This window comes from Equus przewalskii, chromosome 2 (assembly GCF_037783145.1).
Source record: "Equus przewalskii isolate Varuska chromosome 2, EquPr2, whole genome shotgun sequence".
In the NCBI taxonomy this organism is placed as follows: domain Eukaryota; kingdom Metazoa; phylum Chordata; class Mammalia; order Perissodactyla; family Equidae; genus Equus; species Equus przewalskii.
Genome location: NC_091832.1, coordinates 56,222,085 through 56,249,034, shown reverse-complemented (window position 1 = coordinate 56,249,034; position 26,950 = coordinate 56,222,085). Strand labels below are relative to the sequence as shown.

Below are 26,950 nucleotides of genomic sequence, written 5' to 3'. Positions count from 1 at the left end.
CTCACGAGCTCACCCCGCGCGATTGGCCGGCGCCGCTGTCGCTCAGCGCTCCGAGGGGAAGGGGCCGGGCGCCACTGCCCGCGGGCTCCAGGAGCCCCCAGGTGGGTGGGAGGGGAGGGGAGGGGAGGGGAGGGGAGGGGAGGGGAGGGGAGGGGAGGGGAGGGGAGGGGAGGGGCGGGGCGGGGCGAAAGTTGCGGGCGCGGGAGCCGGCTGCCGGGGCCATGGAACCGAGCCCCGCGGTAGCCCCCGGGCCTTCCCACTCGTTCAAGGAGGAGCTGCTCTGTGTCGTCTGCTACGACCCCTTCCGCGACGCCGTGAGTCTGCGCTGCGGCCACAACTTCTGCCGCGGCTGCGTGACCCGCTGCTGGGAGGTGCAGGTGGCGGCCACCTGTCCTGTGTGCAAGGACCGCGCGGACCCCGGCGACCTGCGCACCAACCACACCCTCAACAACCTGGTGGAGAAGCTGCTGCGCGAGGAGGCCGAGGGCGCGCGCTGGACCGGCCACCGCTCCCTGCGCCTTTGCCGACCGCACCGTGGCCAGTTCAGCCTCTTCTGCCTCGACGACAAGGAGCTGCTGTGCTGCTCGTGCCAGGCCGACCCCCGGCACCAGGGCCACCGCGTCCAGCCCGTGAAGGACACTGCCCACGACTTTCGGGTAAGAGCGGTAGTGTGCGCGAGGTGTCTGAGCGCGCACGTGGTGGCCGAGTCAGGACCAGAGCCCGGCACCCCTGCCCCACCCGCTCCCGCCGGCCCTAGCTGAGAGTGCCCAGCCCCGCCCCGCTTCCTGCTGCCAGCTTGCTGGTGCCTGCTCAGGACCCCGCCGCTCTGACCCTGGGAGCCTGCGGAGGCTGCCTTCTCCATCAAGGCCGGCCCAGGGGGCCCGAGATGGGGGAAGAAAGAATGTAAACAGAAGTGTGAGAACTGGGGTTACAGGTGTGCCCAAGCCAGCCCCGCCCACTGCTGAAGGGTTTCTGCCGCCGTGGGGTGGCCTGTGCCCCCTTGAGAAGCACAGGTGTGGGTTGGTAGTGCCTAGGTCCCCTGGAGCTTGGCACGCTCAGGTTAGAGGGGCAGGAGCCCAAAACCTGGCCAGGGCTGTGGAGCCAAGTTGGTCACCTACTTCCAGAGCTGGCGCCATGTATTGTACAGCTGCCAGGAGACCTCTGGCCCTGGCCATCTGGTTTATTCTGGATCACTCTCAGCATCGCAGTGCCTAGAGTTCCAGTGGCTGTAAATAAAGTAAGGAGCAACTTAGAGGGCAAGACTACCATAGAAAATTCTTTGGTATAGGAAGGAAAAATCAGAAAGTAAAGATTAGCCAACTCAGGAGTTTTCAAAATTTTTGACCATAGCCCATAGTAAGAAATATTTTTTCCACTATGACCCAGAACACTCATATGTATGTATAAGTTGAAAGAAAACTTGTGTGAAAATGTCTGTTGTACTTTAGCATTTTCTCTTGTTTTATTTTTATTTAAAAAACTGCACAGGGTGGGGGCTGCTTGGTGGTCAGCGGTTTAGTTCATATGCTCCACTTTGGTGCCCCCGTTCGCCAGTTTGGATCCCGGCTTGGGACCTATGCACTGCTTGTCAAGCCATGCTGTGGCAGGCGTCCCACATATAAAGTAGAGGAAGATGGGCACGGATGTTAGCTCAGGGCCAGTCTTCCTCAGCAAAAAGAGAAGGATTTGTGGCAGATGTTAGCTCAGGGCTAATCTTCCTTTAAAAAAAAATTGCACAGGGTGTGAAACACTATTTCATCACCTACTAATATATGGTTCAGACCCACAGTTTGGAGAACACTGGTTAGCTGGTAGGAAGCTGAGTGTATTGAAAAGGAGGCTCTGCAAGAACTCCCAGTGCCTGGTTTCCGTACCGTTTTATTTCGTTTGTTTTAATGTCTTGCTTAAGAAATATCAAATGTTTTTTACAGTTCCATATACATTTTGACAAAGTTCCGGTGAGGGGAATGTCACCAGTGTGTGTGTGTGAACACTACACTGTCTTGCCAGAGGGATAACCCTATAACTTCCGTCACCTTATTTGTTTAACAGTGGTCCACCACAATGCTTTTTCCCATTTCCACTGGCAGAAGTGCCAGGTCCTGATTTGGGACAGCTAAAGTAAGTGCTGGGCATTCTGGGGACTGGGGTTGAAGTAGCCGGGCACGATGGGTCAAGTCATGACTACTCACCTTGGGGCTGGCAGAGGTGCAGATCAGGAAGACGAACAGGGATCAAGGCTGAGAGCACTAAGGCGAAACCCCCAGGTCTGGGCTAAGCCAGGATTCAGGGTCAGTGAGCCAAGTGCCAGGAAGCGTGTGTGGTCTGATGACAACTTCCTGTTTATTCAGCAGACGCCTTGTATGACTCGGCCCCGGGGGTACTGTAGGACACGAGATAAACAGGAATTTATACCTTCAGGGAGCTTCAAGCAGAGACCCGAGGGATGAAGTGTCAGCCGGGTGAAGAGGGTGAGGGAGGGTATTTCAGGCAGAGGTGGCAGCATCTGTAAGGGCCCGGAAGCAGGGAGGCCTGACTGTCCAGGCACCAAGAGACTTTTAGAGTAGTTAGAGTGGAGGACAGAGGAGCAGAGGGAGCCAGGAGGCCTCGAGGGCTGGTCTTGATCCTAAAGAGTTCAGGGAGCAGTTGGAGGGTTTTAAGCAGAGGACTGATGCTGTCCGATCAGTGGGCGGTCAGGGTGATGTCTGAGGGGGTGGGGAGTCCAGTCCTGAAGGATCTGAGGAGAGTGCGGACCGAGTGTGCTCAGCCTGATGCAGGGCGGAACTCCTTCGTGTGTTAGACGACTGTGTATCAAGGGCCCGCTGTGTTCCAGGCCCTATTCTGAGGCTGAGGCTGCAGAGGTCAGTAGGAGCGCGGTCGCCCTAGAGAGCTCATGTTGTCGTGGCGGAGGTCAAACAGTAAATAGACACGCTGTAGTGCTGGATGATCACAGTAAGTGGTGGTCGTAGGGGAGCAGTATGAGGTGGGAATGGGCTGAGGGTGTTTCCTTTGTGTGCTATGTGGAGCCCTGAAAGCTTTTCAGTAGGGATTTTGTGATGAGATGTGTGCTTTAGAAAGATCGCTTTGGCTACCGTGTGAGGAGTTCGGCAGATAGAAAATCATAGCAGCCAACACTTTGTGGGCACTTACTGTATGCCAGGTGCTCTTAAGTGTTTCCATGTCAACAAATTGAATCCTCACAAAAAACCTATGAGGCTGTGTATTAGGGTCCTATTGCCATTGTAATAAATTGCCACAAATGTGCAGTAGTCCCCCTTTTTTGTGGGGGATACGTTCGAAGACCTCCAGTGGATGCCTGAAACCACAGATAGTACCCAACCCCATACATACTGTTTTTTCCAGGACATATGTTCCTATGATAAAGTTTCATTTATAAGTTAGGCACAGTAAGAGATTAACAACAATAAGTAACAATCAAATAGAACAATAATAACAGTGTCCTGTAATAAAAGTTACTGTAGATCTTAGCAACCTCAGCATATGATTCTTTTCTTTCCTTATTAGGTTGAGAACTTTCACCTTTTCACTTAAAGCACTTGATGGCTTCTTTTTGGCATATCCAAATTGCTGGCATCACTACTCTTGCACTTTGAGGCCATTATTAAGTAAAATAAGGGTGACTTAAACACAAGCAATGCGATGCCCGACAGTGGCTCTGATAACTGAGACGGCCACTGAGTGACTAAGGGGCGGGTAGCGTCTACAGTGTGAATACGCCGGACAAAGGGGTGATTCACTCACAGGGGATGATTCACGTCCCAGACGGGAAGGAGCGGGACAGAGCGAGATTTCATCACACTGCTCAGAATGGTGTGCAATTTAAAACTTATGAGTTGTTCGTTTCTGGAATTTTCCATTTACTATTTTTGGACCACCACTGCGGGTAAGTGAAACCACGAAAAGCAAAACCATGGGTGAGGGGGGACTAGTGTGGTGGTTTAACACAGCACAGATTTATTTTCTTACAGTTCTGGAGGTCAGAAGTTCTGAAATCAGGGTGTTGGCAGGGCCACGTGCCTGTGGGAGGCTGGGAGAGAGTTTATTTCCCCACCGCCTTGTCCCGCTTCTAGAGGCCCTTCCTCCGTCTTTAATGCACATCATTCCAGCTGCTGCTTCTGTTGTCCCGTGGCCTTCTCTGACTACTGCTATCTCCCTCTGATAAGGACCCTGTGATTGTATTGGGGCCACCCAGACAATCCGGGATAATCGCCCCATCTTCAAATCCGTAATTTAGTCCCATCTGCAGAGTCCTTGTTGCCATATAAGGTAATATATTCTCAGGTTCTAGGGATGAGGATGTGGACATGTTTGGGGGCCATTATTCAGCTTGCTACAGGTGGGTCCTATCTCCCCATCTTACAGACGGCGACACTGAGTCTCAGAGAGGTAAAGTAACTCATCCAAAGTACGGAGCAGGTACTATAGAGTTCACCTGGGCCCCGTTCAGCCCCTGTGCTGGTCGTGGACTTTGACAGGAACTCTCTGGTCCTGGGTAGAGCTTTCTCTGCTGGTCCTCTGTTCCAGGAGCTGAGAGGGCAGCTGACTGGGTGGGTTCTTAGAGGCTGAGTGGATAAGGACCACTGTTGGTGGGTACTGACTGAGTACTTACTATGTGCCGGGCACAGTATGTCCAGTAGAGGACAGGGCCGTCCTAGCCCCTGCCTTCTTGGAGTCAGATAGGCGTGATTAAATAATAATCACACTAACAATTATATTCAGACTGTGACATTCCTGTGAAGGACAGTACAGGATGTGGTGGATGTTATAACGAGGAGGCTGCTCTCGTCTGGTGGTGCGTGGGAAGGAGTCTCTGAAGAAGTGATTTCGTGGAGACCTGAAGGCTCAGAAGGCGTTGGCTAAGTGAGGGGCAGCAAGCAGTGATGGCGGGCCGGAGGGCAGGGCATGCAGTAACCCAGAGACAGCCTGGATACGGAATGAGGGAGTCCTGGACAGATGCTGCAGGGCATGGAAGGGCATGTTCAGATCTGGGATTTTGTCCTCAGCGTAGTGGGGCAGGAAGGGAAGGACTGATGAGATTTCAGAATACGGTATTTGTTTAAACCAGAGCTATAGAGTGCATGGTGGAGCTGCAAAGGACCTACGGAAATCCTCTAGTTTAGGGTTTCTCAAACTTGAATAATACATACATCCTTCTTAAAGGAGAAAATATTCCAAGAGTGTGACTTAAATTACTTTATCACATTCCTTACATGCAAACACGAAACTAGTGTACATACCTTTTGCATGTACCACATATAGGCAATGAAACCAAGAGGTTTTATTTTGCTGGAACTAAAGCCCTGCCCTTGGGTGGCTGTGAGGCTTCTCTGGCAAGACTTGGGATACCCCTCTGCCCTGTTCCAAGTGCTCGCTTGATTCGCCCGCCAAAGTTTCCCTGTTTGAAGAACTGCAAAACTTTCCTGTGCTGTAATTGGCCTTCCTAGGTGAGGATCTGGAACATCCCTCACTGATGAAGTGTGTTTGTGTTCTTTCCTTATTAGGCCAGGACAATGAAAGTGGGATAGCCTGGTGTCGAGGAAGTCGTTAACAGAATACAAATGCTGGCACTGAGTTGTAGGAACTGAAAGCATGTGTCAGCACTGTTTATAAGGTGACTCACAATAGGCTTATCTTAGTATTTTTTTAGGTTATTGTTGAATGAAAACACTAATTTAAAAGACTCATGGAAACTTGCAAATCCCCCAAATACATAGATCCAGAGTCATGGGGGACTGTGAGATGACTACCTTTTACTAATGAAAAAGCCAAAACTTGGAGAAATACGACAACTCATGCCAGTTACAGGGAATGAAATCAGTACACCAAGGATTAGAACCCAGGTTTCTTGCCCCCAGGCCAGCATTCACTCTGGTTTGCATCTTCAGAGCAGACCTGCCCTGAACCCCACCAAGTCCCAGGCCTCTGAACTGCCTTGTCCAGACCCCTTATCCATCCCACAGGGCTGACATGCGGCCATTCTCTGCCCTTCAACCTCTTCCTGCCCCAGCCCAGCCCCTTCCAACTTAGAACTGGGGGGTCGGGGTTACCATCTTAGAATCAGTCTGGCCAAATCTAACCCAGGAGTATTCCAGATATCTCTTAAGTCTCCCCTCTTCCAGTTCTTTCCTCCTTTTTCCCAACTACTCACCCCCATCCAGATCCGGCCTCATGGGCCAGGCCCTTCCACAGCCAGGTTGCACTGGAGGACGGTTATTGCCTGCTTGGCTAGGCATGTGCCCAGGGGCAGGATGGGGGCTCACTGAACACTCCTCACTGGGGCTCCTGAGTTATGGGGCCCCAGCATTAGGCCCATGGTAGACACCTGATTCTTAAGGAAGGCTAAACACCAAGGGGAAAGGAAGAATGGGCAGACTGGATTGGAGTTGACTAAGAAAGGGACCTGGAAGAGATCGACTTGTCTCAGATGCATTATGCTATCCATTTAGGAAACCTGGGGGCGCGGGGTGCAAAATGGGTGAAGGTGCCCAAGAGGTACAGACTTCCAGTTAAAGAATAAATAAGTCCTGGGGATGTAATGTCCGGCATGGTGACTATAGCTAATAGGACTGTATTGCATATTTGAAAGTTGCTAAGAGAGTAAATCTTTAAAGTTTTCATCACAAGAAAAAAATTTTCTAAGAGTGTGGTGATAGATGTTAACTAGACTTATTGTGGTATGTTAACTAGACTTATTGAGGTGATCATTTTGCAATATATACAAATATCAAATCATTATGTTGTACACCTGAAAATAATATAATGTTATATGCCAGTTATAAAAACAAAGGAAACCTAGAAAATAACCCATAGGAGAGTTAAGTTACCTGGCACTAAAGGGCAGTTAATAGTAATAAGAGCTAACAGATACCTGGTGCGGTCTTGTAAGCACTTGGCATGGATGGACTTATTGGATCCTCACAGCCATCCTATGAGCTAGGCAGTATTCCCACCCCTGAGGCGCAGAGAAGTTAAAGAACTTGCTCAGGATCGCCCGCTACTAAGTGCAGGAGTTGGGATTTGAAGCTGGGTGGCCAGGCGCCAGAGCTCTTAGCTGCTCCATCAATCTGCCTGAAATCAAATGTCTGAAATATATAGGAAAAAAGACACGAACTAGAGACAGATGCTAGGAAATCCTGGTGATGGGTCAGGTAAATGTGGACGGAGAAAACTGCATTTTTCATTTTTATGGTGAAATTTCAGAGACCGTAGAAACTTTCATGCCTTCATCTTAGGTGAAGAGTCTGAAGGCCAGAGGGAGAGGAAGGGCTTTTGCCAAAGTTCTCACCAGTGGTTAGGGACAAAGACAAGGCTGCAAATCAGGTCTCCTCACTTTCAGTCCCGGAGGAGATGTTGCCTGGTGGAAAGGACATGGGAACATGGGTGTTCAGTGCACTTGTTGACTGGGCAAGTAGTTAATTGAGCATCTGCTTTGTGCTGGGACCGGGGGATATGCGGTGGTCAAAACAATCTCTACCCTTGCAGAACAAGCATCCCTTCCTTCTGCAAAGGTTTACTGAACAGCAGTCTGCTGGGTGAGAGGACCTGCCCCCAGGAAGCCTGCAGCCTTTCCTGGAGAGTGAGGAGATTATCCGGGGCAGTAAGTGGGATGATAGAGGTGTGCTGGGGAGCTGTGAGAGCCCACGGAGATGCACCTGCACTCTACTGGGGAGATCAGGCCGGCTTCCTGGAGGAAATGAGGGGGCCTGAGCTGAGTTTTCAAGGTCACGTTGGGATAGTTGGGTGAAGCAGGCGGGGATCGGTCAGAAGGAGCAGCATATATGAGGCCTCAGAGGACAGAAAACCGGGCTCAAGCCAGACAGCCCTGGCTTCAGACATGGCTCTAGCATTTTGATAAGCACTTGCAGGGGTGCTGTGATGATCTTGGAAAATAGTATTTATTTTTCTCTTACCCACATCCGTCCCACTTTTGTTATACCACATAGCACCTGTGTTAACAGATATTTTGGTTAAAACAATTTTGTAAAATCCTCAGGGTACTAAATACGCTATTGAAATTTGCTGCTCAAGGAATCAAATTGTAATTTTTAAGAAAACTATGTAGACTACATAATCACATTCTGAATCCTTTAGTGTAAATAAAAACTTCTGTTTTGTGTGTGTTTATAACTAAGTAATCTTGAGTGTTATAATTTGAAGCCAAAATCAGAGCTCATTTGCTTTCTGGGGCTTGGGGCCTGGCTGATACGCTAGATGTATTGGGGCCTCTTAGCTCCCCCAAGGCAGTGATGACCCATAGTGGTCCTGGCCAGGCTCCACACCTGAGCCCCCATGAGTGAGCCGGGGGTCTGTGCATTCAGGTTCTCCTTGTCCTATAGGCAGGTCCCTGAATGGTGGTCCAGTGTATACAGGTAGGTTTAGGGTAAAATCAGAATATCAAAAGCAAACATGGAAAGTGTATTGTTTAGATTCATTTGAATTCACATTTTTACGTGTAGTATTTTCTAGGTCAATCACTAAATGCGTAGAAGGTAAAACAGTGGAATAAAACATGTATGGTAAATCTAAAAAAAAGGCAGGAAAAGGAAGAAAAATACTGAACAAGCAGAATAGTACAGAACAAGAAGTAGGTTTAAATGCAAATATATCGGTAATTATGTTAAATACTCCAGTTAAATGACAAAAGTTGTCAGACTGGATAAGAAAACAAAATCCAATTTTGTGCTACTTAAATATGATTATGTCAATAGATCAAAAAATATAGATCAAAAAAATGCATTTGATAAAAATCAGTATCCTTTTGTGATAAAAAAAAAAAATTAGTGGGGCCAGCCCCGTGGCCGAGTGGTTAAGTTCACGTGCTCCGCTTCAGCGGCCCAGGATTTCCCCGGTTCAGAGCCTGGGTGTGGACATGGCACGGCTTGTCAGGCCACACTGAGGCGGCATCCCGCATGCCACAACTAGAAGGACCTACAGGTAAAAAATATACAACTATATACTGGGGGGATTTGGGGAGAAAAAAAGCAGGAAAAAAAAAAGAAGATTGGCAACAGTTGTTAGCTCAGGTGCCAATCCTTAAAAAAAAAATATTAGCAATGGAATTAGGAACGGAAGGAACTTCATTAATCTAATTCACAATCTACCAAAAAACTTACAGCGAATACCATATTTAGTGGTGAAACATTGAAAGTTTTCTTATTGAGATCAAGAAAAAGGAATGCCCATTATGACCAATTCTATTAGATTTTATACTGAAGATCTTGCCTAATAAAGTAAGTCAGGAGTCATCAATAAAAGATGTAAGGTTTGGAAAGAGGGAAACAATACTGGCATTGTGTGCAGATAATATGATTGCATATGTCTGCATAGGAATTTCTCTTGCATAGAAAATAAAAATATGCTACAGATAAATCATGAATATAAATAAGTTTAGACAAGATGCTGGTTGCAAAATGAAGATTAAAAAATCAATTGTATTTCTTTATATCAGTAACAAATAGAAAACAAAATAAAAAATATTTACAATAGTATTAAAAAATTGAGCATCTAGGAATAAATGTAACAAAAAGTGTGTAGAACTCTGGCAGGGAAAAATATCAAAAACTTCATTGAGAGACATCAAAGAGGACTAAGTGGAAAATGTACCGTGTTCATGGATTAGAAGACTCAGTATTTGAAGATGTCAGGTGCCTCCAGACTGATGTGTAGAGTCGGTACTGTCCCAGTCAAAATCCAAACTGGATTATTTTTGTGGAATTTGACAAGCTAATTCTAAAATTTATATGAAAACTGAAAGGGCCAAGAATTGCCAAAACATTCTTAGGAGGTATCTATTAGATATCAGTTTATTTTATAGCTATAGGAATTAAGACTGTGTGATATTGGCACAAGAAAAACAGATGGGCCAGGAAAACAGACTAGAGAACCTAGAAACAGATATGTATTTGATGTGTGACAGAGGTGACCCTTCAGATCAGTGGGGAATGATGGTATTTTTAAATAATGGTTCTGAGACAACGAGCTACCTGGTCACACCATCCACGAAATAAACTCCAGGTGTCCACATTAGACCTAGATGTGAAAGGAAAGCCATACTATAGGAGATTGTCTTTGTAACATCAGGTGGAGAGGTATTTCTTAAACAAAACCAGCAAGCACTAATTCTAAAGGAAAAGGCTGATAAATTTGACCATATCCAAATTCAGAAATAGAAATGATATGATAGAAGACATGTTATATATCTAACCCATAAGAGGCATACGTTGTGTATTTATAATAAATTCCTACAAACCAGTGGGAAAATGGCAGACAACTCAATAGACAAATGGTCAGAATACTTTGGCAGGTATTTAAAAATAAAGATCCAAATGGTTAATAAACGTGTTTGATTAACATAGCTTGTGGGGTATGAATTGGTACATTACTTTGGACAGCAGTTGGGTGTTATCTGCTAAAACTGAAAACACACAGCCCTGTGGTCCAGCACTTCTTCCCCCAGGAATATTTTGTAGAGACACAAGTGTACATGTGCACCAGGAAATCTAGACAACAATAGTCATACTATTTATATTACTCAAAGATTGTAAATGACCTGCTGTTCATTAACATGGAATGGATAAATGATTGTGGTACATTCATACAATGGAATACAATGCAACCATGAATGAGTAAATGTACATACAATAACGAATTTGAATCCTGCAAGCCTTATGTTAAGTAAAGGAAGCAAGACACAAAAGAATATGTATAGTATGATTCCATTAATTGAACATTCGAAACCAGACAAAGCTAAAGTCTGTTGTTTAGGTTAGGGATGCATAATAGGTGAAATAACTAAAGAAAGCAAGGAAGTACTATAAAAATCAGAATCGTTGTTTCTTCTGACAGGAAGAGGGATAAGATTGAGAAGCGACATGTTCTGGGTAGTGGTTACAGGGGTGTTCAATTTATAATTACTTAAGAGATTGCACATTTATGTTTTCTTTTTTTAAATCACAAACTGTTGTGTTTTATTTATTTATTTTTTTGTGTGAGCTAACATCTGTTGCCAATCTTCCTCTTTTTGCTTGAGGAAGATTGTTGCTGAGCTAACATCTGTGCCAGCCTTCCTCTATTTTGTATGTGGGTCGCCACCACTGCAGGGCTTGACAAGCGGTACGTAGGTCTGCACTTGGGATCCAAACCTGCAAACCCCAGGCTGCTGAAGCAGAGCACGTGTACTGAAGCACTATGCCAACAGATTGGCTTCCTGCACATTTATGTTTTATGCCAAAGAAAATAAATTGCCAAAAACAACAAAGGAGATGAAAAGGTAAAAAGTAACTCATCAAACCTGAGAGAAATTAAAAGAAAAGGCTTTCCTTCCAGTGAGGAAGGATAGCTCTTAGTAAGTGACGAGAAAAGGCTAAGACTTCTAAAGTTTTCATCTTATAGGCTCTTAAAAATTTGAAGTATAATTTATATACAACAAGATGCATAGATCTTAACTGTTCAGTTGGATGAGTTCTGGCTGTTAGACACACCTGCACCTGCCACTCCAGACAAACCGTCCAACATTTCCATCACCCTGGAGAGCTCCCTGCCCTCCCAGTCGATCACCAAGAGGCAGCCACTTTCTGACTTCTGTCGCCCTAGGTTAGTGCTGCCTGTTCTTGAACGTCACCTAAGTGGAATGTACTGTGTGCTCTCTTGTACTCCAAAATAATACATATACTTTTTGATTCACCCATGTTCTATGTATCAATGGTTTGTTCCTTTTTCATTGCTAAATAGCTTTCCATTGTATCAGCGCACTGTAATTCATTCATCCGTCTCTTGATGGACATTTGGGTTGTTTCCAGTTTTTGAATATTCATTAGCTTTTAAAATGTGTTGTTTGATTCCTTCTAGGAGGAACATTTCCTTGACATGTTAGATTATTTAAGGAATTGGGCAAAGTATTGACAGAATTATAAGCTTTTATTCTCCAGAACTGAAGAAAACTGACAACATGTTTGATGACAACAAATTTGGAAATAAGATGACACACTTAGAAACACAAGAGACAGCTGGACAAACATGGTAGGAGCTCTCTTAATGAAACAGCTTATGCAGGGCTGTGGCCAAGAGCATGGCCTTTAGTGCCGGACTGTGCTGAGTACACATCCTGGTTCTGCCACTGTCTAGCTGTATAGTTTGGCAAGTTTCTTAACTCCTCTGGGCCTTGTTTGCTCCTCTCTATAATAGGAATAAAGTGCCTGCCCCACAGGAGTGTAAGAATTCAATACAATGATGTTTGTAAAGTGCTTAATTGAGTGCCTTATGCACAGTACGTGCTCCATAAAACAGCCTGTAGTAATATAATCTTACTAGTAATAACAGAATCTTGCTAGTAATAATATAACCATTGGTTGATCTCACCAGCTAACATCTCAGAGAAGGGCCATTTTAGGGCTGGTCTTTGCTGAATTAAACCAGAACTCTTCAAGTGATTGAAGAGTTTGGGAAGGACAAGGACTGTTCCCCCCACTCCTCATTGTTCCATCACTCCCAGCTACCAAGGCTGAAGGGAGAGGGTCGGCCGTGTTGCTTGGGGCCAGCACACTCCTGGGTTGTGTCTGGGGCACTTGCTTTGCTCCTATCATTCACACTTATCTGGAAAATCACAGAATTGCCCTTTGGGACTCTTATTACATGACTTTGTAACAAAACATCTCATCCCACAAGATAAAACATTAGGAGGATATTTAGTGCTCTTGTGGGACAGTTGTCCTGATGTTATTTTGCTGTTGAAGAGACACAGCATAGAGATGATATACTACAGAAAACAATGTTTAAAAAATCTGTTAAATATCCTCAAGAAGAACATAAAAGTGACCAGAATGAGTAGAAAATAAAACCAAGAGAAAGTGAAATCAGTCATTCTTTTATTTTCCTTTTCTTTTTTGAGGAAGTTTAGCCCTGAGCTAACATCTGCCGCCAATCCTCCTCTTTTTGCTGAGGAAGACTGGTCCTGAGCTCACATCCATGCCCGTCTACTTTATACGTGGGAGGCCTACCACAGCATGTCGTGCCAAGCAGTGCCATGTCCGCACCCGGGATCCGAACCCACAAACCCCGGGCCGCCACTGTAGAATATGTGCACTTAACCGCTGTGCCACTGGGCCGGCCCCTTATTTTCTGTAGTATAGCAGTTAAAAGAATGGGCTGTGGAGCAGGAAAGACAGGCTAGTTATCTATTGCTGCATACCAAATTATCCCAAAACATAGCAGCTTAAAATAAAAAAGTCTCTCATCTCCTGTTTCTGTGGGTCAGGAATCTGGCATGACTTAGCTGGGTGCCTCTGCCGCGGGGTCTCTCGTGATGCTGCCATCAAGGTGTTGGTCGGGGCTGTGGTTTCTCTGAGGGCTCACCTAGGCCAAGATCCCCATTCAGGCTCGCTCACGTGGTTGCTGGCAGATTCAGGTCCTCACCGGCTGTTGGTGGGAGGCCACCCTCAGTTCCTAGCCCCATGGGCCGCTCCATGGGCTAGATCACAACATGGCAGCTGGCTTCCATCCAGGTGAGCAAGTGAGAAAGGGTGTGCACCGGCCTTTTGTCACCTCCTCTCAGACACGGCACCCCGTCACTTTTGCCATATTCTGTTGGTTAGAAGCAAGTCACTAGGTCCAGCCCACAGGGCAGGGGATTCCACCAGGGCATGAATACCAGGAGGTGGGGATCACTGGGGCCGTTTCAAAGGCTGCTTCCTACCATCTGCCCTCTGGCTCGCAGTGATGATTCATGTCTCTCCCCAGTGCAGAATACATCACCCCCTCCCAAGATCCCCAAGCATCTTAGTCCTTACAGCATCAGCATAAGTCCGGAATCCCTTCCTCTAAATCAGGGCCAGAGAGGGATGAGGCTTTTGAGGACAAATCTGTATTATCTATTGCTGCATAAAAATCACCCCCAAATTTGGCAGCTTAAAACAACAAACTTTCTTATCTCACAGGAGGGGAGGGGTCGCTGGGGGCCGGCTTGGACACTGCCTCCCACCACTGTCTAGATTCACGTCCTTGTTCTGCTATGTACTAGCTGTGTGGCCTCGGATTAGTCACTTCCCCTACTGTGCTGCGGTTTTTTTCATCTGTAAAATGGGCCTAATAATTTTACTTACCTAATATGGATAATGTGGTGAGTAAGTGACATCATTTGTAAAGTAATTAGTACAGTTCCTGGCAAATAGTAAATGCTCAATGAATGGTAGGCATTTATAGTTAATGTTATTAGAATTATTTTTATTGTTTTTCTAAAAAAAAAATACAAAACCTTGACAAGCCTTCTCGGAATGTGGAGAGGGAAGGATAAAGATGGAGGGACAGTGATAGGCCTTGGATGCGAACGTGGGAATCCAACCTGAAGCTAGTAGTGGTTCCTCAAGGAGTCCAAGGAGGTCAGAGCAATGGTGAAAGTTTAAAAACTACGAAACACAGAGCTTTTGAACTTCTGCTTCAAGCATTTCACGTGATGCGAGCACTCTTAGAATATTGGGGTACAGTAGGGTTGCAGGGAGATGTGTAGTTTAGATAAGGCCTGGTTGAGTCAGCCTGTGATCAGACCTGTTCGTCGGTGACTGCCCGCTGGTCCAGTTCCGAAGGTCGCCCCGGGGGCCTGTGAACACGTGGTCTTTACAGTTGCGCGCACGGCTCAGGGATTCACGGCCCTGCCTGGACCAGCGTTAGGCTTGAGCAGGATGCCCTTCTATGCTATACTGTGACCAACTCGAGATGGAACAGGTCTCTTTACCTCCTCAGCCCTGTCTCCCCATCTGTACCAGGTGTAAAACAAGGGGGCCGGATTAGAGGAAATCTGAGGGTCCTTTATGCTGTCGGTGTCGGGTTCAAGATCAGGGCTATACTTAGCTTTATGCTTTGCCCCGTGGTGCGTGGATGGACCGGGTCAGTAAATGTGGTTGAGTTGTACCCATGTTGAAGGGGCACTGCAGTTGTGATTGTGGTGTGTTGTCCTCCGTGGCTGGCCTCTACCCCTAACCTGCCTCCTTGCTTCCTCCTTGCCCCTCACGGCAGGCCAAGTGCAGGAACATGGAGCACACGCTGCGGGAGAAAGCCAAGGCCTTCTGTGCCATGCGGCGCTCCTATGAGGCCATCGCCAAGCACAACCAGGTGAGTGAGTGCTCCGGCTGAGTGGGGAGACTAGGGTCCCCCAGGGCAGTCATGGGGAGAAGCGCGGGTGGGCTGGCCCTGGCCGTGGCTGCTGATGCAGGGTTAGCCTTCCCCAGCCTTGATGGTCGAGCACGGCCACGTCCTCAGGTGCTGATTGTGTCTGCACTGCCACGGCCTCTTTAAATACCAGGCATGGCCACGCCAGCAGCCATGAGAGTGGCTTAGAAAGCCACGTGTGCCATCTGCACCATGGATTCGGACTGACTTCAGCACGTGCCGCACTCCATGTCTACCCAGGCACTCAAGCCAGTGATAACCTGGGGCTCTAAGTTATTCCTCTTTCCCTCTCACTCCCTTGGTCCACACCATCAGCAGTCCTGGCCCCTCTGTCTCCAAAATACATGATGTCTGTCCGACACTCCGTTTCCACCGCCACCATCCCCCTCCAGGTCACCCGTGTTTCTCGCCCGGCCTCCTCCCTGGGCCCCAGGCTTCTGCTCTTGTTCTACAATCCCCTCTCTACAGAGTGGACTGATCGTTTAGAAAAATACATTGATTGGGTCACTCCTCTGCTTCAGACTGTCAGTGGCTTCCATCACATTCACAATACAATCCAGAGTTCTCACCGTGGGCTCCAAGGCCCTCATCCCAGCCCTGCGGGCCCCTTGTCTCCGTCTCCTCCCGTGCTTGGCTGCGCTCTCAGCTCCAGCCACACTCGCCCCCTCCGTACTCAGCCGAGCCAAGTCTTCTCCCCAGCTCCTCCCAGGCTCAGCATCTTGTCATTAAAATCTCAGCTCAGATGTCCCTCTTGAGAGTGTTCCCTGATCACCCTACCCAAGTGGCCCTCCGCATTTACTCGCTATTATCTCCATTTAATTTTCTTCGTCACACTTCACTACCTGTAATTAATGTTTTATTTTCTATTTACCTTTGTGTTTCCTTCCATTAGAATATAATGAAAGCAGGGCACACTGGTGTCTAAAAGAATTTGTGGCACACAGTAGGTGACCAATAAATGTTTGTTAATTGAGTGAATGAATTGGGCCCCCATGTTCGCACTCTCACTGCTGTACCTTGGCACCCTCTCTTCATCTGAGTCCTGTGTGGATTGGCAGCCTGGTTTCTGACTGGTCTGTTCCGTCACTTCCTGGGCAAGAGCTTCTAATAATTACTGCTCAGGTGGACTCATCACACCCTCAGCTAAGGCAGTCCCAGCTCCGGCCGCCTGGCACTCCCCTGCAGAGCCGGCCAGGCCCTCCAGTATCCACGTGTCTGTGGCAGAGGATTAGGCTTGGGAGAAAGCCTCATTAACATCTGGCCAAGGAGTTTGCCTCCAGCCGCAGCACTGGTGGAACAGAGCAGAAGAAAGGACTGTGAAATGTTGGTGGCCAGGGCAGTAACCACAGAGCAGACCTGCTTTCAAATCCAAGCCGTGTTCTCCAGGCAGATCCCTCGCCCGCTCCAGGCTAATCCCCTCCTCTGTACAAAGAGGACGATTCCCTTTTACTAGGCTTTTTTTGAACGTTCAGCTGAGATAATGCGTGTGAAGTGTCCCACAGAGAGAAGTCACTCAACATTTCTCATAGCTTAGAGACCAACAAACTGATGTGAGAGAGATTTTTCACTTTTTTCGAGGAATCATTTTGTCATAATATTGTCAGAGCCGTAAACACATGTTGAACTTTCAGTCCAGACACGAGATTACTAACCTGCTGTGGCTGAGGCACGCTTTTTGAGTTGCTGTCCCAGCAGTTGTCGTGAACTGTGGGGCTTCATCTCTGTCGTTTCACTTAATTTCCTTTGTGGCTGACGCCATCACCTGGCTGGCCTTGTGCAGGACTGGCGTGGGGTTACCTGGGGAGTGTCCACAAGTCCAAGTGACAGCACCTGTCTGCCTGTCCCAGGCGGAGTGGAACTCTAACATGGTCAGGTGTGACGACTCCAGGATTCCAGCTGGATTTGTGCTTTTCCTCTAAATCCAGTCAGTCCGGGTTGATGAGTGGATGGAAGTTTTCCTGCGAGGCTGCCGTCACCAGCAGTGAGAGTCGCTCAGCTGAACGAGGACCACTGGGCTGCTGTTTCCTGCCTGCTCTGTGTGTCTCTTCCTGTTGATAAGAATCATCCTGGATTTTGCTCTCTCCCCCACTGTGTATTACCAGTCTTTTTAGTCTGGTATTTCAACAATGCAATCTGTTCTCATTTGCATTTCTTTGATTATTAGTAGGTTTGTACATCCTTTCACAAGTATAATAACCATCTGCATTTCTTCTGTATTTACCGGTTCACACTTTTTTTTTCTTGGAATATTTGTCTTTTCTCCTGGTGGATTCCTAAGAGTGCCTTGTGTATTAAGAACAATAACAGTCTATTGTATGTTGCAAATATTTTTCCTAGCTTGTCATTTGTTTTTCAATGAATCTTTTCACTTTTTCAGTGAGTCAGAGCCATAAATCTATATTGAACTTTCAACCGAAAGATGCGATTACTCACCTGCCGTTGCTGGAGCTCACATTCTGAGTTGTTTTCTAGTCATCATCTTAGAACTGTATTGATGTGTTTAACTTTATCAGTAGTCTCTTGCCATACAAAACTTTAATTTTTATATGTAGACAATTATGTCATTCTTTCTTTGAGGCTTCTCAGTTTCATATTATGGTAAGAAAGTTCTATCTCATTCCAAGATGAGAAATATTTCTCTGCTTTTTTGATTACATTTATATGGTTTTGTTTCAACTTTTAAAAAAACTTTTTGTAGTAATGATGAGGAGTATTCATATTATTAATAATTCAGTTTTAAAATAAATACTTGCAACTACTCTTTTGGTAAGCCTCTGGATCAGACAAATTTGAAGTCCTAAGTTTGGAAGGCAAATAATTTTTAGAAATCATTGCCATTTGCAACAGTTCACTTCTGAGATTTGGAATTTCCCTTGCTATCCTGCAACCTAAACAAGATACAGAATATTATATGTTGGGGAAATTATGGGACTGCAGCTGACATCTAAGCAATGATTTTATTTTTTTATTTTATCAAGATAACCCCATTATGCTTTGACTTATTTTAAATTTAAACTTATAAATTTGTGCTAATAAAATTGCATCTATGTTTTATCTGTTGGGGTTCTACATGTGGTTTCTTTTGAAAATAGAATTCCTTTGCTAAAAATGTGGGATTTAAAAAATTTTTAAAAATCTGAGTCAGTTGGTTAGGTGATGGTTGCAGTTCTCTCCACGTCTGACCTGTGGCTCCCTCCCGCTCTCTGTGGTAGGTGGAGGCTGCCTGGCTGGAAGGGCGAATCCGGCAGGAGTTTGATAAGCTTCGCGAGTTCTTGAGAGTGGAGGAGCAGGCCATCCTCGATGCCATGGCCGAGGAGATGAGGCAGAAGCAGCTTCTGGTGGAGGAGAAGATGAAGCGGCTTGTGGAAGACACAGAGGCTCTGGCCCATGAGATTGAGCGGCTGCAGATGGAGATGAAGGAAGATGACGTTTCTTTTCTCATGGTGAGGAGCTCATCGTCTGGATCCGGGGACAGGGACCAGATGTTCAGGAACCAGCGGGGAGCCCAATACCAGCAGCCCTGGCCAACCCAGTCTTCCTGGAGCTTCTGGATACTGGGCTGGGGGAGCTTACAGACGAGGGGCTCTGCTGTGTCAAGAGGCTGAAAAGAGTTTAAGCAGAGCAGAGTTCCTGGAGGGCCTCTTTGTTTCTGTTTCTCCCTGCCTCCTTCTTCCCCCTTTTTTTTTTTTTTTTTGAGGAAGATTAGCCCTGAGCTAACATCTGCTGCCAATCCTCCTCTTTTTGCTGAGGAAGACTGGCCCTCAGCTGACATCCGTGCCCATCTTCCTCTACTTTATATGTGGGACGCCTGTCACAGCATGGCCTGCCAAGTGGTGGCATGTCTGCACCCGGGATCCAAACCAGCGAACTCCGGGCCGCCAAAGCGGAACGTGGGCACTTAACTGCTGCGCCACCGGGCGGCCCCTCCTCTTCTTCCCGTCTCCTCCTCCTTCTCCCTCCCTCTGTTGCACTCACTCTTGCTCTCCCTTTTTTTTGTTTCTACTTTCTTTACGCCTTCTTAATATAATGGAGTAATTTTAAAATTCACTTTTTATTTTGGAATAATTTTAGATGTATGGAAAAGTTGCAGAGCTAGTACAGACTGCCCTCGTGGACCCCTCCAGCTAGTTTCTCCCATTGTTAACGCCTTACGTCGCCTTGTGGCACATCTGTCCAAACTAGAAAACTGACACTGGTGCACTGTTATTAACTAAACTCCAGGCTTATTTGGACTTCACCGTTTTCCCGTTAATGTCCTCTTTCTGCTCCAGGATTCAAGCCAGGGTCCCACATTGCATTTAGTTGTCACATCTCCCAGTCTCCTCTGGTCTGTGACAGCTTCTTATCTTTCTGTGTTTTTCATGACCTTGGCGTTCCTGATTGCCATTCCTGATCTTGGCAATATGGGTTTGTCTAATGTTTTTCACGTGATTAGACTGGGGTTATGGGATTTTGCAAAGAATACAAAATGGAATATTTTTAAATTATAAATTATACAATTATTTAAATTTTTTTATTTAAATATGATGTTTTGGTATTCTCCGTTATTTTCTTAAGAAAAGGATGACTCTATTCTCTCTTTAAAAAATATATTTAGTTTTCTTTTCTTGCTTTTATTCATTTCATCCCCACTCTCCCATCCCCCCACTCCCACTCCCTGTGAGTCACTGGGTCTTTATGGAGAAGTTTCTATAATTGGAAAGCTAGTTTGGAGACTGGTCAGGAGAATGAGGTTTCTTCTCTACTTGGAGAACAGCTGAACTCTCTGAAAGGGAAGTCTTTCTAGAGTGGAGTGGGAAGGGACAGGGACGTCCTCCATTTGGGCCAGATGTCACATCCTGGTTGGGGACCTTTGTGGGTTCTCCACCTCATGCAAAGCTTTGAACCATGATGTCTTCTGTTGCCAAAATGTCCCGATGATGAGGTCATTTGGTGAGCTCTAAACGCTGGATTCCTTGCTCTTTCTGTGTAGGAAATCGGGTGTGTCTCTTGCCCATACCACCTGTGCTTTCAGGGATGGTTTTGTGACTCTCTTTTTTATATAAAAGCTTTATTGAGATATTATTTGCATACTGTGTAATTCACCCATTTAAAATGTATAATTCAGTGTTTTTTAGTATATTCACCGAGTTGTGCAACCATCACCAGGATCGATTTTAGAATGTTTTCGTCTCCACAAACAGAAACCCTGTACCCCTTAGCTGTCACCCTCCTGTGCCTGCATCCCCACCACCCTCAGCAACCACTAATCTACTTTCTGTCTCTATAGGTTTGCCTATTTTGGACCTTTCATATAAATAGAATTATTCAATATGTAGCTTTTTGTGACTGGCTTCTTTCACTCAGCATAATATTTTAAAACTTCATCCATGTCACATGCATCAGTACATGGCTGAATAATACCCCATTGTATGCATGTACCACATTTTATTTATCCGTTCATCAATTGCTGGACATTTGGGTTGTTTCCACTTTTTAGCTATTATGAGGAGTCCTGCTATAAACATTCATGTACAAGTTTTTGTGTGGACATATGTTTTCGTGTCTCTTGGGTAGGTGCCAGGAGTAAATTTGCTGAATCCTATGGTAACTCAAAGTCTGACCATTTGAGGAGCTCCCAGGGTGTCTTCCAAGCGCCTGCACCATTTTGCGTTCCCAACAGCAGTGTGTGAAGACTGAATCCTCCATGTCCTTGCCAACACTTATCTGTTTTTTTCATCATAGCTATTGTGATGGGTGAGAAGTAGTACCTCACTGTGATTTTAATTTGCATTTCTCTGATGGCTAATGATGTTGAGCATCTTTGCATGTACTTGTTGGCCATTTATATATCTTCTTGGGAGAAATGTACATTCAGGCCCTTTGCCCGTTTTTTGAATTGGGTTGCTTGTCTTTTTGTTGTTGAATTACATGAGATTTTATATTTTATGGATACTAGATCTTTATGAGCTATATGATTTATAAATATTCTCTTCTGTGGGTTGTCTTTTCACTTTCTTGATGACAGTCTTTGAAACACAGAACTTTTTCATTTTGGTGACATCTAGTTTGTCTGTGTTTTCTTTTGCTGCTTGTGCTTTTGGCATCATATCTCAGAAACCACAGCCTAATCCAAGGTCACGAGTTTTATAGTTTTAGCTCTACATATGTCTTTGAGCCATTTCGAGTTACTTTTTGTATATGGTGCAAGGTGAGAATCCAACTTCATTCTTTTGCATGTGGATATCCAGTTGTCCCAGCATCATTTGTTGAAGACCATTTTTTCCCCATCACATGGTCTTGGCACCCTTATAGATAACCAACTGACCATAGATGTGAGGGTTTGTTTCTAGACTTTCAGTGTCCATTGATCTATTTTAGTACATGTTAGTACCACACTGTCTTGATTACTGTTGCTTTACTAAGTTTTGAAATCGGGACCTGTGAGCCACCAACTTTGTTCTTCTTTTCTGAGATTATTTTGGCTATTCTGGATCTCTTGAATTTTCATATGAATTTTAGGATCAGCTTGTCAATGTCTGCAAAGAAGCCAGCTAGACTTTTGATCGGAGTTGCGTTGAATCTGTAGATCAATTTGGGGAATATTGCCATCTTAACAATATTCAGGCTTCTGATCTATAAATATGAAATATATGACTCATTTTGAGGTCAGAAATTTATACTTTTTTTCTGTGTTTGTGTCTCTGTGGTTTTTTTCTCTTTCAGAAACACAAGAGCCGAAAACGTCGGTAAGTTGCCACGGCTAGTGGAGGGGAGGGGAAGAGCAGGCACAGATACCAGGGGTGCAAACTCCAGTGGCTCCAGGGCCAGGCAGGTAATGAAGCCAGCCGGGTGTGACACAGGGAGTGGTGGGGACTGGCCAGGTGGACAGAGCCCTCTTTCAAGGCATTCCACTTCCCATTGCACTGGTGCAGTGTGGTTTTCCTGGGTGTGGAGCATTACCATCCACTGTGTGGGGAGTGAGTGTGCCATCCTGCACGTGGCTCATATTCCTCACTGGGTCATCCTGATATTTAGGCTTGTGAAAGCCTCAAGGCACATTGGTTTGTGTTGCTGTATCTTGGGTTCAAAATGAGGCATAAGGAAGAACTGTGTCCCAGTCAGAGCTGTACAAAGATCGAAGAAAGTGCTTTGGGCAGTGGTGAGTTCCCGGTCACTGGAAGTATTCAAGCAAAGGGCAATGACACCTTCAGACTATTGGAGTAGAGGATCCTTAAGGTCCCTTCCAATTCAGACATCCCGTGAGCAGATATGTGCGTGTGATTTCTGCTCACAAGGATGGAACTGTGTCTGAGAACCTCCTATTTATGTTTATGGGGCAGGCTGAGCCCAAGTACTGAATCCTGAAGGGTTATGAGCCTCTCAGTTGACTCCTCGCTCATCTCTCATCAGAGCCCCTCCAGGTTTGTCTTGGGCAAGGTGGCCAGGGAATTTAGGCCTGAGGCAAGGGAACCAGTGCTGTGGCCTGTTTCCAGCTGACCCAGTCAGGCCCAGGATGCATGGCCTTGGCCATGCTCACCAGGCGCAATTCTCCCTTTCCAGCCTCTTCTGCACCATGGAGCCAGAGCCCGTCCAGCCGGGCATGCTCATCGATGTCTGCAAGTACCTGGACTCCCTGCAGTACCGCGTCTGGAGGAAGATGGTCATGTCTGTTGAGTCTGGTGAGTGGGAGCGTGGGCAGGTGTTACTGGGCGTGGGAGGAGCACTGGGCGTGGGAGGAGCTAGGCAGAGAGCAAGCTGCACTCACTTCTTCCAGCTTCCCACCCCATTGGACCTCCGCATCTCTCCGCTGATCCTTTCTCCAGCCTCTTCCCGACAGGTCGCTGGTGTGCTGCTCCACTCCTCGCCCCACTGCTCAGACCCCTCCCAGCAGAAGTCCTTCCCCTTTGAGTCCTGATGCTCGGCCACCTCTTCAGCAAGAGAAGCTGGCTTCCCTCTCTGTTCAGAGCCATACTGTAATGTAAGGAAAGGCCCCCTCCCAAGGTGATTCCAGTCTACGCAAGTCACTGTGTCATGCGCTGTAGACGAGAGTCTGTGCCCCCACAAATTCAGATAGTGAAGCCCTAACCTCCGATGTGGTATTTGGAGGTGGGGCCTTTGGATGATGAGGGCTAGATGAGGTCCTGAGGGTGGAGCCTTCATCATGGGATTAGTTCCCTTACAAGAAGAGACACAGGAAGCCGGCTTCCTCTCCTCTCTCCTGTGAGGACACGGCAGGGAGGCAGCCGTCTGTACACCAGGAAGAGGTTCCTCACCAGCACCTGACCACGCTGGCACCCTGACCTCAGACTGCCAGGTTCCACTTGTGAGAGACAGATTTCTGTTGTTCAAGCCACTCAGTCTGTGATATTTTTATTACAGCAGCCCAGGCGGACTGAGACACGGTGATTTTATAGGACCCAGGGGAAGGTTAGTGCTTTTCTGAGACATCTTGGGAGTTGCGTGAGCCTCCGGGGTCCCTGCCTGTATTGATTTCCTGTGGCTGCCGTAACAGAGAACTGCACACTGGATGCCTTAAAGTGACAGAAATTTATTCTCTCTCAGTTCTGGAGGCTAGAAGTCCAAAATCAAGGTGTCGGCAGGTCCATGCTCCCTCTGAAACCTCTGGGGAGCTCTTTCCTCTTCCCAGCTCTGGCGTTTGCCCTAATCCCTGTCTGCAGCACTTCGATCTCTGCCTTCTTCATCACAGGGCCTTCTCCCCTGTGTCTGTGTCTCTTATTTTTTTTGTTAGGACAACAGTCACCTTGGATTAAGGGCTTACTCTACTCCTGTCTGATCTCATCTCGACTAATGACATCTGCAGTGACCCCATTCCCAAATAAATAAGTTCATCTTTGGAGGTACTAGGGGTTAGGACTTCAACATACTGTTCTAGGCAGGGTACAGTTCAACCCCTAGCACCGCCCCTCAGCCCAGCGCAGCTCCCACCATGCACCAGAGCCAGGTGGGACACAGTTGGTCAGTCTGGGGGGACGTCAGCTGGCATGGCAGAGGGTGGGGTGTGGGGTTTCCTGATTTGCCCCCCTTTCCCCCTCTGCTCTCAGTGCCCTTCAGCTTCGATCCCAACACGGCTGCTGGCTGGCTCTCAGTGTCCGATGACCTCACCAGCGTCACCAACCACGGCTACCGAGTCCAGGTGGAAAACCCGGAGCGCTTCTCCTCGGCACCGTGCCTGCTGGGCTCCCGCGCCTTCTCCCAGGGCTCCCACGCCTGGGAGGTGGACCTGGGGGGGCTGCCGAGCTGGCGGGTGGGTGTGGTGCGGACGCGCCAGGACGTGGGCGCCGAAGGCCACTCGCATGGCTGCTACCACGACACGCGCTCGGGCTTCTGGTACATGTGCCGCACGCAGGGGGTCGAGGGGGACCACTGCGTGACCTCAGATCCGGCCACATCGCCCCTGGTCCCGACCATCCCGCGCCGCCTGCGCGTGGAGCTGGAGTGCGAGGAGGGCGAGCTGTCCTTCTATGACGCAGAGCGCCACTGCCACCTCTACACCTTCCACGCCCGCTTCGGGGAGGTGCGGCCCTACTTCTACCTGGGGGGCACGCGGGGCGATGGCCCCCCTGAGCCTCTGCGCATCTGCCCGCTGCGCATCACCGTCAAGGAGGAGCTGGACGGCTGAGGCTGGCCGCCAGTCGCTGGTGGCTGCCTGGTCTTGTGCGATGGCACGCTTTTCTTTCTGTCCCTCTTGCTAAAGCCACACTCGTCTTGGTACCTGTGTCCTGCCTGCCTTCCTGCCAGGGTCTTCCTCCGACCTAATGTGTCCTCTCCTTGGCACTAGGCCCCAGGCTGCCTCCTTCATTTTTGTCCCATCTCTCCCGACAGCCGAAGGTCATCCAGGAGACACTGCACTGGCGAGGCTCTCCCCAGAGTTGTGGCACCTTCGGGATGTGAATTTTCTGAATCTTAATTCCAAGATTTCTAAGGATAATATTTGCTTCTGGTGTGGGCCTGTTGTAAAATGTAGGTTTTATTGTTATCCAGGTGTGTTGAGGCCAACAGACAGGAGCCAACTGCCATTGAAAAGATAGTGTGTTACTTAGGATTCCCAAGAGGAGGGGCTGCACCATGGGAGACCACACGGGGAAGTGCTAGGGGCCATCAGGAGGCAGAGGAAGGGAGGGGAAAGCTGGGCCGCAGACTTTGTTGTGGTTTTCCCAGGAAGGAGCAGGCGAGGCAGGGTGCAGGGTACACAGGTTTAGGGTCAGCAAGTTTAAATAATTTTGGTGGTCTCTGGGGCATAGGGGCTGGCCCTAGTTGTCTGATGCCCGGCCCTGGGATGAGTAGGATGGGGATGTTGGCCTGGAGTGTGCAAGCCCTGTGAGAGCCAATGAAGGAGGCTAGGGGGTGTGAGGGATTGGTTGGTTTGATTTGAAAGGCGCGCTCACAGAGGACTCATTTGCTGGCTCCAGGAGTTAGCTAGCCCTGGGAGGGGTAGTTTCCTCTTGGTCAATGGGGCCACAGATGCCAGAGCATCACGAATATAGAAAATAGGAAAATAGAGTTAATATAGGGCCGCTGCTGTGGCTTCGGGGCAGGACCCAGGGCCAAGCTTGTCTCTCACCTTGCACCAGTATTTTAAAACTCCACAGAGGCTCCTGGGGGCCCCACAGGGCGGAGGCAGGCTGTCCTTCCACTCGGCTCTGATTTATCTATTTATGCTTCTTAAACGATTTCACTTAAAAACACAATTTTAAAAACCATGGTTTAGACCTGTTCCCTCTCTGGGTCTCAGTTTCCTCGTTTGTATATGAGATAGTAGGGCTGGAAAATGATATCCGTCTAATTGCTGTGGAGAAAATTCCTGATCCACTCTTATAAAGGCATGAGAAGGGAAGGAAAGAGGGGCCCTTTTCCAGTTGTGGGGGAAGGAAGGGAACACAGTCTGGGGTCCAGGGGTGGTGCCAGGAGAAGATGCTCGTGCTCTCGGCCTTCCCTCCCCTCTTGTCTTTGCCGACCTGCGCCTGCTCAAGCCTGCTCATTCTCGCTCTGCTGCCTTTTGCGTTTTCATCCTGATTTCTCCCTCCACCGTGCCTCCAGACTTGTCCTCCACCTTTTCTTCTCTGCACATGCTACAGATAGTTTTCAACTGTCCACTTGTCATGTCCTGGGAACAGTGTGGTGAAAGGAACTGTGTTCCTGTAGGAGCAGTGTTCTAATCAGGGACACATTCCTGACCAAGGACTCACATCCTTTCTCCTGCCTGTGCCCCCTGTTCACAGAAATGGACATTTTAAACAGAAATGATGAATCAGGGCTATAAATTAGTTATAAATGTCATGTGTACATTGCTGGGGCCGTGGGGAAGTGCTCATACTCAAAAAAGCTTCAGGCACTTTGGAGCCAAACACACCTCTGGCCAGTGTGCACTCTCTGTGATAAAGTATTTATCTAACCATCCAATATAATTTCTATATGCATAATCTTGACCTGAAATTATTTTGTTAGTTATAATAAACTTTTAAAAATGTTTTTTATTTCCACCTTAGATGTTGGAGGAGTTTTTCTTACAGGATAATTTGGATAGCCTAGGCCACTTTTGACAAAAATAAAAATGATATTTGAGCTAAAGCCCACTCTTTCTTTTGACAGTTTCCTTTCGGTGTTCTCATAGGCAAAATTTCATCCATGTTGTAGCGGGTATTCGACTTTATTCCTTTTTGTTATCCAATGATATTCTGATGTATGGATATACTATATTGTATTCATCCATTCTTCATTTGGTGAACTTTTAGGTTGTTTCCACTTTCAGGCCATCATGAATAATGCT

General features: G+C 47.2%; 1 protein-coding gene across 2 annotated transcripts; it reads left to right on the top strand.

The window, feature by feature from the left end:
- The first annotated feature begins 167 nt into the window (after window positions 1–167).
- TRIM35 (tripartite motif containing 35) lies at window positions 168–26,751 on the top strand. 2 transcript variants are annotated; one of them, XM_008519303.2, is made up of 6 exons: window positions 168–656; window positions 15,028–15,123; window positions 18,393–18,623; window positions 21,886–21,908; window positions 22,723–22,841; window positions 24,225–26,751. In XM_008519303.2, exons 1-6 carry the CDS (start codon window positions 222–224, stop codon window positions 24,800–24,802), a joined length of 1,482 nt encoding a protein of 493 aa, XP_008517525.1. In that variant the 5' UTR covers window positions 168–221; the 3' UTR covers window positions 24,803–26,751. The 2 variants fall into 2 exon arrangements, with proteins under 2 accessions (XP_008517525.1, XP_070467414.1); XM_070611313.1 differs by lacking the exon at window positions 15,028–15,123 and having other exon boundaries at window positions 169–656.
- Window positions 26,752–26,950: the final 199 nt, after the last annotated feature.

What these genes read in the sequence shown, in the direction of transcription:
- TRIM35 (XM_008519303.2), top strand. Translation starts at nt 222, where the DNA reads ATGGAACCGAGCCCCGCGGTAGCCCCCGGGCCTTCCCACTCGTTCAAG. An exon ending in ATGACGTTTCTTTTCTCATG is followed by an intron (nt 18,624 to 21,885) that starts GTGAGGAGCTCA and finishes TTTCTCTTTCAG; the next exon opens with AAACACAAGAGCCGAAAACG. An exon ending in CACAAGAGCCGAAAACGTCG is followed by an intron (nt 21,909 to 22,722) that starts GTAAGTTGCCAC and finishes CTCCCTTTCCAG; the next exon opens with CCTCTTCTGCACCATGGAGC.